At 36.6% G+C, this 12,249-nt stretch overlaps 1 protein-coding gene across 3 annotated transcripts; it reads right to left on the bottom strand.

Moving 5' to 3' along the window:
* On the bottom strand, positions 225-9,194 carry LOC109223577 (plastid division protein CDP1, chloroplastic). Of its 3 annotated transcripts, none has more exons than XM_019387947.1 (12): positions 8,537-9,194; positions 6,484-6,597; positions 6,269-6,406; positions 5,794-5,898; positions 5,571-5,693; positions 4,795-5,163; positions 4,530-4,625; positions 4,329-4,445; positions 3,641-3,706; positions 2,779-3,564; positions 2,125-2,315; positions 225-755 (listed from the first exon to the last, which is right to left on the bottom strand). In XM_019387947.1, exons 1-12 carry the CDS (start codon positions 8,843-8,845, stop codon positions 671-673), a joined length of 2,499 nt encoding a protein of 832 aa, XP_019243492.1. In that variant the 5' UTR covers positions 8,846-9,194; the 3' UTR covers positions 225-670. The 3 variants fall into 3 exon arrangements, with proteins under 3 accessions (XP_019243492.1, XP_019243493.1, XP_019243494.1); XM_019387948.1 differs by having other exon boundaries at positions 2,779-3,561; XM_019387949.1 differs by having other exon boundaries at positions 4,873-5,163.

Below are 12,249 nucleotides of genomic sequence, written 5' to 3'. Positions count from 1 at the left end.
AATTGTGTTGGACATTTATCCTAAGATTTTGTTTCTTTCCAGAAGTACTTTCTACACACTACATTTCGGAGGCCATCACAACTTCTGCAGATTAGGGACCAGACGATTGATATTTGACAGAGAGAACTACCTTATATCTTTCGGCCTTTGAAGTCAAGGCGGAAAAAAAAAAATCAAGGCGGGTTAGTCAGGAACGTCTACCAGAAAAAACTGGAGCAGTGTAATTTATAACAATTCCAAAAGTTCAATAACAGATAAAGTAAAAATGAACAAGCTGATGTTTGCTCAAATTCTCTTAACAAGTACATACACCGTAACACAATCATAAAGGGCACAGATACTGCCAACAAATTTCATCGGACCAGTTTAAGAACAGATTATAGTCTAATTACCTGGCTACTGCGTACAATAGATTAGCCACTCCCTTCAGCAATTAAACAATATTAGACGAAAATAAAAAGCTAAAAAGGAAAACAGCTACTAATGCTGCCAGAAATTGCCTGTGAAAATTGACAAGGAAAAAATAAAAGGGCATTATTTTAAAGAGGAAGGTAAATGAAACAGAACAGAGCACTACCTCCTTGAACTGCGGTCAATGTCAGCTAGAAAATGTCATATACAGGTAACTGTGGTTTATATACTGAGAGCTCTACTCTCACTATGCTAGAAGTCATGACTCTGTTAGAATATCTCCTTCACTAAACCTCCAAGAACCATCATCTTGCCTCTTCAGAACATAACGAATCTTGTAAGTGCTGCAAGATGAGCACCAAGGAACTTTTAGTTGTTTTATATGAAAACAACAAACACAGCTCTGTTGTGGGACTAGGAGGTTGGAACTCTTAATTCATGGAGAAATAATTTCAGGAGATGCTGTCAAATAACCCGCTAGAAGATGCTATAGTAGAAATCCTCGAGTTAGTGATCAGATTTGCATGGAAAGTTGAATGACCAACCTCACACTCCATAAAGTGCTAAAGTAAATTATATGTGAAAAGACAAAAATCAATTCAGCACCTGAAACATTTAGATAATACTTATACAATATAGTGATTTATTTCTTTAGTGATATTATTATAATGTATCGCTCTAAAAGTATGATCAATTATCTCAACTGAGACACATGATGTGCAATTTCAGACTTCAAATTACAACTTAACACCAAGTTAGTCCTCGTCTTCTTTCACCAAACATGCTTAACCTTCAACTACTTAGAGATGAGCCAAACTAGTCCTTAAACTAACAGAACAACCACATGGAATAGAATTCTAAAACCTCAATGCTTCCCGCAACCTTGACTGAAATTGACCCCCCTCCACATCCTACATCAGTATCATCTTGTCATTAATTTTTTTTTTAATGAAGTAAGGTTGTCATTAATTCTTCTAAAGCCCCCTACCCACGCACCACCACCATGCGCACAATGAACAAACTTTGTCACCAGAATTTAAGTTGAACAGAACATTGACAGCTCGACCAGCATTATTTATCGCCAGCCCCCTTCATTGCTATTATGCACATACTTCCTCAAACATTGCACCCTACCCTCCAACTCTACCTCATATCTTACAGCTTGCACCAACTTCTCAAATTAACCACCTCCTCCTCTAGGAAAACATCCTGTGAGCCACCAAGTGAGAGGATGACAAAAACCAAGGATTTGTGGAGGGTATGGGTTACACGGATATGAGAGTATAAGCGAAAAAGAGCAACAGAAGGCTGGAAGAATTTAGACTTAAATGTTGAGCACAAACAAACTAAAATCAGAATTGTTAATATCTTAGGGACAATAAATAAATAATCTCACTTGTTTAATCATGTCGCAGTTGTCAAAAGAACATCTTTTTTCCTGGCACTCAAAAAAGTCAAATCTCTAATCAGAGACACAGAATATCTAGTGGTCATAAAGATAAAAAGAACATTAGGCACCTAGCGTATTCACTTCTGGGTCTTCCCTTTCTCCTTTTCTTTTGGGCTTCGTCCTTTTTTTTGGGGGTGGGGGGGTGGGGTGAGGGGTGGGGGGGTCGGGAGTGTATGAGCAGGCATGTCATATCAGAATCCAAAAAGAAAGAAAACATAGTCAAAATGATGTACTCAAGCAATTTTTCAACAATATCCGATTACCTGTAATAATTTGGGTTCTTAAGCTGTGATTCATCCACAAGTTCAGCTGCTTCCTCCAGGATAGCCTCTATTTCTGCCATCTCCTGACCAGTGCCATCAGTCAAAATCTCTGCTCGTAAAACTGACAGTTGAAGCAAAACAAATCTCCAGAAACACGACGAAGTTTTTGCCGCTTCAGACAAGCCTTGCCACTGTTAATACAATTAGAAAAAACAGAAATCAGCAGTAGGCACTTAAGTGAGGAAAAGCATTGGTCTAAGTTTTTGGCATTCTGTGGAATCAATGAGGTCCAACTTTGCTCCAGAATCACAACATATTAAAGAGACTTACTTCACTAGTTCATCGTAACAACTTTGTAGATGCATAAATTAAACTGTTCACTGAATTTCATATAACCAATTTTAACCAGTTTAAGCCAGCTATCTCAATATGAGCTGAGCTGATAAGAGTATCTTGTTTGACAATCTGAAAATTAATGTTTTAATTTTTTTAAGGTCCAATCTTTGGCATAGTGCCATAAAGTAAAAGTGAACATGTACTCTTTATCGCATGCAAATGGTTACACATATATGTTAGAAAATAATTAATGACAAACACCACAATTTCTAGGAATATCAACAGGCACATCACGTGTTAATAACCAATGCAGCTAACCTGAACAAGCATTGGTTCATCAAGAACATCAAAGAGACCATCAACATTATGGTCAGGTCCTAGTGCTTCTGCCTTAATGGTTTGCCATTTCTTAACAAGGGTCTCAGCTTCTTCCATAGGCATTGGCGTCTTGTAAGCTGCTGCTGTGGAAGGTGATAAACCAGCAGCAGCGAAAGAATTTTGCAGACCAGAAGCTTGTGGGTGCCGCCCTATCTGCATTATGAACTTTGGAAGCATCTTCCTCAACTTACCAACGATGCCACTTCTCTTACTACTTGCACGCCGATAACTAGGATCTTGAGGAAAATCCATTGTCCAGGAATGGGAGCTTGTCATCCTCGGTGAGTTTGGCCACCACGCAGATCCATTTTTCATTCTCCACAACTGTGTGTTCATTAGCCTAAGGGAAACAAAGATGACGCATCCAACTGACACCACAAATATTATCTTCTCAACTATGCCATTCAGGCCCAACCAAATTTCCCAAACCTTACGTCCAGCACCCAAATTTCTTTTCAGTTGAACAGATGGCATCCCAGCAGCATTACCCACATTGACCTTGTCCACGGTTAAATGAGCTTGTAAATTATGTGGAGCTAACTGCTGTACAGCTGACCCAAGATGTCGTGAAGTATCACCATATGAAAGTGGTTCATCTAAAGCTCTCTGGTCCCGTGGAATAGCAGGTGCAATTGTTCTATGACTAATATGAGATGTGGTATGCAAACCTCTTCTGTTTTCCCTGCTCGCAAAAGGTCGTTTTTCACCGCGAAAGAAGTTTACCTGCTGCAAAGCTTTAGGGTTAGTTTAGCTCTCTACAATAAGGTACTTTTCTGATCAAACTTTTCATAACAAGACTCACGAATGACGGGGAACAATCCCGTGTATCCGGGAACAAGCCAAGCACAGCATCCTTCACCCAGGTTTCCTGGAAATCCACAAGTTGTTCTGATGAGAAACTTTTGACTTCAGCTCAACTCAACAAAAGCATTATTCCCAGATAGAAATGTCACCCTTAGATAAAAGAATGCAGATTAAGCTTTCAAGGACTAGCAGAAGAAAGAACAATATAGAAAGGGATTAAAACAGGTAAAAGAATATATATATATAACACCCAGAGTTTCACCAAAACTTAGAAAAAGATCAACTCAAGGCCAAATGAAAGATGATCCATTTAACATGACTTGCACTGACTTGGTAAGTGTCGTATGGCAAAAGACTTAATAGTGTGCCTTCCAATCAGAACTGACTTTTCTGACGGGAAAAATAGAAAATAGTTTTGCTTTTAATCAGTAGCTGTGGTTAGGATATCCTAGTATCGTTTACATAAAGGTGGACTCTGTGAAATAGCAACAAAATGTGGACAACAACTCAGCAAATATAAATTGGTGCTAAGGAGTTGGGGGCTTGGATAACTGCATTACATTCTAAAAGAGAGAAGTTATGAGACACCGAGAAAGATAAAATGAAATTTGCAGAAGCAGACACCAGCCTTTATGAACCACATACAGTTTCTGAGTCTGATTAATAGCATGTAAAGCATTACATACCAGAGGTTTTGATACAGTAGAAGCATCTTTTTCTGTGACTGATGCTAATTTACGTGAAACTGGATCTGAATTCAGCTCAAGCTGACGAAGCTTTTCAGTTGCTGCAGCCTCATCACCCTGTATAAACAGCATTTACTTTCTCCGTAAACAATCAACAGAGACGAAATACATAGCCAATGAAAAAGGAAATTACAGATTTACCTGCCCAAGAAGGAACAACAAGAAGGCTTCCTCAAATTTCAAATCAACTCCTTCTGAAGCAATCAAACACTCACAAATTATTTTGGATTTGTTAATCTGCAATAACCAATTGAAATTTTTGTCAACATGTAACTGCATTCGGCGTCCTAACATTTCCAGGTAAAGTTGATGAGATTCAACCTTAAATTTTAACAGAGTGAAAGTACTTTATAGCACTCAGGAAGTGAAAATCAAAGCACAAAAAACAGACCAACATCGTAATTACCAGGTCAATCTGCTTACTGGAAAATCCTAGTGCAATATGAGCTAATAAAACCATGTAGAAACAGTTGAAATCAATTACAGCTCTTTGGTTTTGCGACTCAATGGACTTTTTGTTCTTCCTTGTGAGAGCTAAATTGTGCCATTGAAGGAGTTCAACAATCTCCGAAGCCATAAGCTTGTTGAGTGCTTGATTCAAGAAGCATTGCCAATCCTGAACTTGGCAGGAAGCTTCTACATCAAGGCCCTGTCTGAGCAATTCGCGTAATGCTGCAATGGCCCCTAACCTCCGCTCAGCATTTTCAGGTGTACGTGGCATGCCTAATAACTCCAAGGTGCAGGCAGGGGCAAGTTCTTCCAAAGATTCTTCTATCTAAGGGAAAGGTTAAACATATATTCATGAGAAGCAAGAAATAATAATCACAAAGTATTTGCACTAAATGTTGCAGAGACTAAAACCAGTTAAAAATCTCCAATTATAGCCTTAACATCTTAGCTACTCACTTATATAGAGAGAACAATCCAGATCTAACTCATGCTAATTTTTTAAGTTCGTTCTGTTTGTATCACTTTCAGAAATTTTTAAGATGGATGCAGTATAATTGATACAAACTTACATAGCACAGTGTCAAATATCTAACACTAGGTTCTCATCTCATTCGACCTCTAAACCATGCCACTTACATGTAAAATGACAAATGAGATGAAAAATAAACATAATTTATAGCCTTCGCAAAATAAACTCTTGATATAAGACAATAGAACTAAAGCGAGACAAACCTGAGATAACAATGTCATTTTCCCTAGAGAAACTTTGCTCCTTAGGAGACACTGGGCACGAGCAAGAGCTTCAAACCCTTGTGAAATTTTGTTCTTCTCAAATCCAACTTTTGCAATGGCACACTTCAAGAAAGCACATATAATAAGAAACCCAAGCATAACAAAACTGCCAAGTAAAAGGAAGCAGAGAGTTATGACGGCGTATTTTCTCTATTTGCCTAACCTCAGCAAGCGCCATGGACAAAAGTATATCATGAACATAAGGCTTAGAGTCTGGATGTTGAAGAGCTTTTTGTCCAATATTTAGCACAAGCTTCTCTTCCCCGACCTGAATGAATATTGTTAATATGTTTAATAATAATTTTGCACCAAACTTGCAAAGAGTAAGCTGCTAGTTCAATCTACAAAAGTATTATAAATCTGATAGAGCAGGGTATGATGTAGTATGTATACTGAGAAAAAGCTAAACAGAAAAGAAAAGGGAAAGGCACTGGTTCATGGACACAATGTGTTTTTTTTTTTTTTTTTGGGGGGGGGGGGGGGGGGGTTGGGTGGATAAAGTTCATGGTTACAAACCTAATTTGGTTGGTAACTTCATCTGCCCTGCTCAGTTCTTATATGTCTTAATAATACATTACCTAATGATTCTATTTACTTTGCAACTTTTCCAAGAAATGCGATAACATATTGTATACTACCTCTTGAAGAAGACAAAGAGCACTAGGTAACCAAGCCCATGATATTCTAAGAGAAGACCTTGGTGGAACCTTTTCTTTTATACTTCCAGCATATTCTGGCTCAAACAACAGCTTATCCCTTACATCCACCAAAAGATTCTGAAAACAAGTAGCCAAGCATGAGAATAAAGACGAGCTTTAGAAGATAGTAGAATATGTTGAGTTTCGGCTACTACCTGGCGGGAAACAACAGCATCCATGGTATAACCATCTTCGATCTCAGCATTCTTCAGATGCATTACCGCCTTGACAATTTCATCCTTCTCAGCTCGATCTGAGACACCGAGGATCTGCAAATGTACAAGATAAGTCGGATCATTTCTTAGGGGGGAAAAAACTCACTTCCTCCCCTTACTTCCCGCTTTAGTAGTTAGTACCACTTTCTCGCCCAAATCGACTTTGCTAGACTTAGAACACAACAAGATATTCCCACTTGAAAGCACTTACCCAGAAAAGAATGGCAAGTTAAAATGAATGAAAAAGGAAATAGGTTATCTTTATTTAAAATGGATCACCAAGAAGGTAGAAAAAGGACCCATGCTCCTTTCACTAACACGAGGAGCTTCTTTTTTTTCCAACCACAAGGAGTTCATGAAGTCACAGAATGTCCATATCATTTACATAATTCATTTTATATTTGTATTGAGTACAGTCTCGATTTTTCCTTCACAAGCCTTTGAAATCTTTCAAAGCACTGTTCTTGCCTGCATATTTATGAGATGTATGGAACGGGGAATAGCCAATAGTGAAACACTCTAGCTCTATCGGATTATTCCTGTCTATGCTGACTCTGCAATAGCCATACTAGACTTTGGTCAGACCCCTTCTTCGATACATTTATGCAGTATTTGGATATTATAAGCAGCTAAGGGCCACATGGCCACTGGGTTTAAAATGTTAAACAAAAGCAAATTACATCACTATTTCTAACTCATAATTAGAATTCAGAATGAAAAGCTTGGGTTCACCAATATTAGTGATACAAGGAAAGTTAAGTGGTTTGAAGTTAACTACTAAAGAATGTGTAACACAACTACGTGACGGGCAAGTTGAAGCCATGGCTTGGACAACAACAACTATCCTCGGTTCCAAACTAGTTAGGGTCAAGGATATGAATCATCTATATCATTTTTGGTCAGGTTTCACTCCTCTACTCAAGACAAATTAGCTTTTGAATATCTCATACTTATCCTATACTAACACACAAATCCTTAAGTAAACAAAAGATACTCCTAACAATCACCTAACCTACTTTATCAAAAACAATCACCGGACATGTATAAAAGTATCAACAACTTCTAAACCTTAAACCCACTAATTTGTATCACTTACATGGATCATTTACTTAGATTGTCATTCGTTCTTTGCTAAGTCCATACAGAATTTGAGAAATTATCTTTACATTGAGACAACTTTACCTCCACCAAATTTTAGGCTTATCTGCTCCTCTTTTGATACCATCAACCATCATAGTGTCAACCTACGAACCGGTGCATTTTGGAGGTCTATATAAGGTATGACCTGGTAATCTCAAGCGATTTTCTCTTATTTTATTCTCTATGTATGCAACTTGCATCTTCCGACGGATACGTTCATTTCAAAGCTTGTCTAATTTTGTATGACACCACATGCATCTTAACAATCATATTTCTACAACACTAATCTTGTGAATATGTTGGACCCTAGAGGACCAAGATTCATTCTCATATAACATTGTTGAGTCTGCGACCATCCTACAGTACTGACCATCACATTGTTAGGTATCTTCCAATCGCTTTCAGCCATCCTGTTTTAGTTTATGTAATCGTGTTGCGAGACAACTCATTCGAATTTGCTCACAAGTATCCACCAAGCAACTTGCCAAATGTGAATAGAAAAAATTCAAGACATTGTTTTTTATACAAACACATGTTTGTATATTGTGATCTACTCCATCAATGAGATATCCATATTGTTTCTCTGAGATTGAAGTAATTGAACATTACCTAGTTTGCACCTGGTATCTCCTGTCAATTAGTATTTATATGAGACACATATGAAGTATAGCTTCCATTTGTTCTAACAATGCAATTTGCCTAATATCTCGGCTTATACTTTTTTCTTCAGGACTCTTGAATACGACACGAGTGGAGCAATTTAATATCACAATATCATTTAAGACCATATCAAAAAAATGAAGCAGACAAGTCAAAGTCATTTTGCTATTAATAATGCAACTAAAGGAGGCACCTGGTAACAAGTGACTGGGATTTCGATTGACGGAGCTGTTGGATTCTGAGCATTAGCATTACTCCTGTCCACTGGGCTGCTTTCCAGAACGCGAGTATCAATAGCATACAATTTCCACCGACGAATAACTCTCTTCCTGGAACCGTACCGGCTAACCGTAACCCTAGCTCTGAATTTCCCCCATTTCTTATCGCTTTTGCTTCTGATTGGCACATCTATAGCACCATTGTACAAACACACTTTGTCTAGGTCATTCTCAATGTAGCAAAAGTGAAGTGCACTTGGCACTTGATGAAATACTGCCGTCATATATACTACTTCTATATTGTTCTGTTCAATTCTTGCTCGCTGATAAAATCAACACTGTAACAGCTTCGACATTTTCACTTAGATACATTACAGTGAATGTTTTCTTTGTTCTGCAGTTCAGTTTGCTGAGATGCAAATTGAGTTATATACCTTGCAGTATTTGGAATGAAGGAATCTTTCGATTACCGTTGCTTTAGTGCTTTTTCCCTTTTTTGTGATTAACGTGTGAAGATTTTGGTATAAGAAGATGAAAAGGGAAAAGAAATTATTAATGTAAAAACATCTGACACTCGTGTTTATCTGATTCCGATTTTGTAACCATCTTAAAAGAATTGGCCCAATGGGAAGGGAGAATGACACAAATTGGATACTTTGGTGTCATTATTACGTTATTTATATGATATTTGGCCAACATTCTTATAGCATGTTTGGCCAAGCCGGAGAAATAAGCTAAAAAGCACTTTTGAAGAGAAACAGTTTGTGTTTGGCTAATTACTCTGGAAAGCACTTTTGAACAATAATTTGTATTTGGCCAAACTTTTCAGAAAGTGCTTTTAAGTATCAAATTACGAATAAGGACATGAATAGATTTACTTTATAGTTAATATTATAAGTAAATAAATAATCTCAAAATTTTGTTATTACATGCAATAATTAAATCTTTTCATCTTATTTAAGTAAAAAAGATGAAAATAAAATTAAAAAGTACTCAATTCTTTTAATATAAGTTAAATATATTAAAAATCATTCAACAAATATAAAAGCATTCGCCGCTAAAGTCACTATATATTAGAAAGATATCCTAAAAATAAGAAGAAATATTTAATACATTAATATCCTAAGTATTAGGTTTAACGGTTATTTTGGTATATACTATATTTTGTTAAGGGCATTTTTGGTAAGAAGAAAAGTCAAAACTGCTTCTGCTTCTGCTTTTGGGAAGAAGCTACTTTTTTCTGCTTCTCAGAAACTACTTCTGCTTCTTCCCAAAAGCACTCTTTTTCCTCAAAAAAGCTTGGCTAAACACCTCAAGTTAGGGAAAAAAAGTGCTTTTGGGAAAGAAAAAGAAAAAGCACTTTTGGCCTCTTGAGAAGCTTGGCCAAACAGGCTATTAGTTTGAGAAGTGTTTTTTCCAAAAGAGCTTTTAACAAAAGTACTTTTGATGAAAATCAACTTATATTTGGCTAATCAATTTAAAAAGTACTTTTAAGCAGCAATTAGTGTTTGGCCAAACTTTTAAAAATTGTTTCTAAATGTATTTTTCTCAAAAGTATTTCTCGGGAGAAGCTACTTTTTTCTGCTTCTGCTTTTACTCAAAAGCACTTTTTTTCCTTCAAAAAGCTTGGCCAAGCGCCTTAACTTGGGGGGGGGGGGGGGGGGAAACACTTTTGGCCAAGAAAAAAGCTTGGCCAAACAGGCTATTAATCGGGTAAAAAAGTCTTGAAAAATAGTGTTGCCATAATTTTGGGAAAAATAGCCTTGCATTCTCAAGAATTTATATGGTGATGATAGCATCAAGGACAATGATAGAGTTTTGGAAGCTCCAAGAAGGCCATTTACAAGATCTCAAGCTAAAGAATTACAGACTAAGGTTGCTGGACTTCAATGGCAAATAAAAAAGCTTTTAATTGTAGAGGAAGAACTCGAGCCCAAAGGAGATGAATTGTCCAAGTTTTACAATTATTTGGTGGCCCAAATTGAAGTCCAAGAGGAGGAAGATTGGGTCCCAACATCAGCCCTTGAAGTCCACTAAAAGGGCACCCAGAAGAGCTTAAAATGAGCTTAAAAGAGGTCCAAAAGGGGTTGTTTCAAAAGGAGCCCAATTGGAGTCCAAACCAATGGCCCAAACTAGTAGTTTTAAGGCCCAAATCTGCCCTTAAGGGATTTGGCCGCCCACCCTCTTATTTTTATTAGCTTTTATTAGGTTTTCTAGTATTTAGCTTAGCCTCCAAGTTAGGGTTTGCCTTGGCAGTCACCCTACCTAGTTTAAGGATTTTTTACTCCTATAAATAAGAGTTCTTTTCATTCATTGTGGTACTTCATTATTGATTAATAATATTATACTTTGAGAGTTCTTTTGAACCTTTGTTACTTATGCTTTGAGATTTATCTTTCAGCCTTTACTAGTTCATAGTTCAGGGTAGTAAGATAACTTCTTTATTGTGATATCATTGATTCCTTTGTGGTATTCTTAGAAGGCGATTAATGCTAGTTATTAATTGTGGTCTCAAGTTACTCGAAAAGCAATCAAGATCTGAATCAATTGTTTTTTATTTGTTCTTAAGTAAAGGCGTTTGATTTCTTCAATAAATCAAAACGTTGTTGCTTGGATCTTGTCAAGGCTATAGAACTTGCGTTCTTAGAAGTTCTTGGAATTCTTTCCCTGAATTTTCTCATATCCTTTATTTTCTACACTTTAATTCTAGCCGTTCAATTTCTTATTATTATTGCTTCCGCATTTACTTCTTAAATTCTTACTCTAGTTTGGATTCCCGACCTTGATGTTATCAAGTGGTATCAGAGCGGTTCTATCAAGATTTCGTTCTTGATAATTCTTGGGATTTCTTGAATACTAAGAGCAAAAAAAAAACTTATACTGTAGCATCGTGAATAGTAACTTGAAAAAAAAAGTAAAAAAAAAAAGCAAAAAAAAAAAACAAAAATCAGTTAAAAAAAAGAGAAAAGAATTGCTTGCTCTCCAAGAAATTTCTTTTGTATTTAATTTGTTTCTAAAAATTAACAAAGGAAACAAGAAGAGGGGATCCTAGATTTCAAAGATAAGAAAAAAATTAATTTTTCTTACTCTTTATGATTTAAATATATAATCATTTCCTTAGTTGTTCGTGTCTTGTTTCAACCGAGCCTACTAGTTCTAGGATTTGGTTCTTCTTTCATTCGTTCCCCAAAAATCTATATTTTACTACTAAGAACTTCATACGAGTTGGGTTTAACTATAAATCTACAAAGTATTTTGTTCAAAGGTTATTTCGAGAGGAAAAAAGGCAAGTATGTGTGAGAACAATTGAGGGAAAATCCAATTTGTGGGATACAATTTAATTATTTCTTTTAAGATGTCGCGTACAGGTAGTGATGATGAACAAAGGGTTCTCCAAGAAGCCAAAATCAAAGCAAGAAATGATTTTACCTTGCAAGCTATGCATCAACAATTCGAAAGGTGGAATTTGCAATTCCAAGAAATGAGAGACACCATTGCCGAGCAAAATGATACAATAGCTGAACTTAGGAGGGGAAATAATGTTAGGCCCCAAGCTAGGAGAAATGTACCCCTTGCTCCCATTGTAAATCAAGAAAACCCTATAGATGACTTAAATGACATTGATTTTGATAGGGTCTGAAGAGATAGGAGGGGACAAAGAGGTAGAGTAGAAGATGACAATATAAGT

Source organism: Nicotiana attenuata, chromosome 3, assembly GCF_001879085.1.
Source record: "Nicotiana attenuata strain UT chromosome 3, NIATTr2, whole genome shotgun sequence".
Classification (NCBI taxonomy): Eukaryota; Viridiplantae; Streptophyta; class Magnoliopsida; order Solanales; family Solanaceae; genus Nicotiana; species Nicotiana attenuata.
The sequence above is the reverse complement of the archived record's forward strand: the minus strand, read 5'-3'. Positions and strand labels throughout refer to the sequence as shown.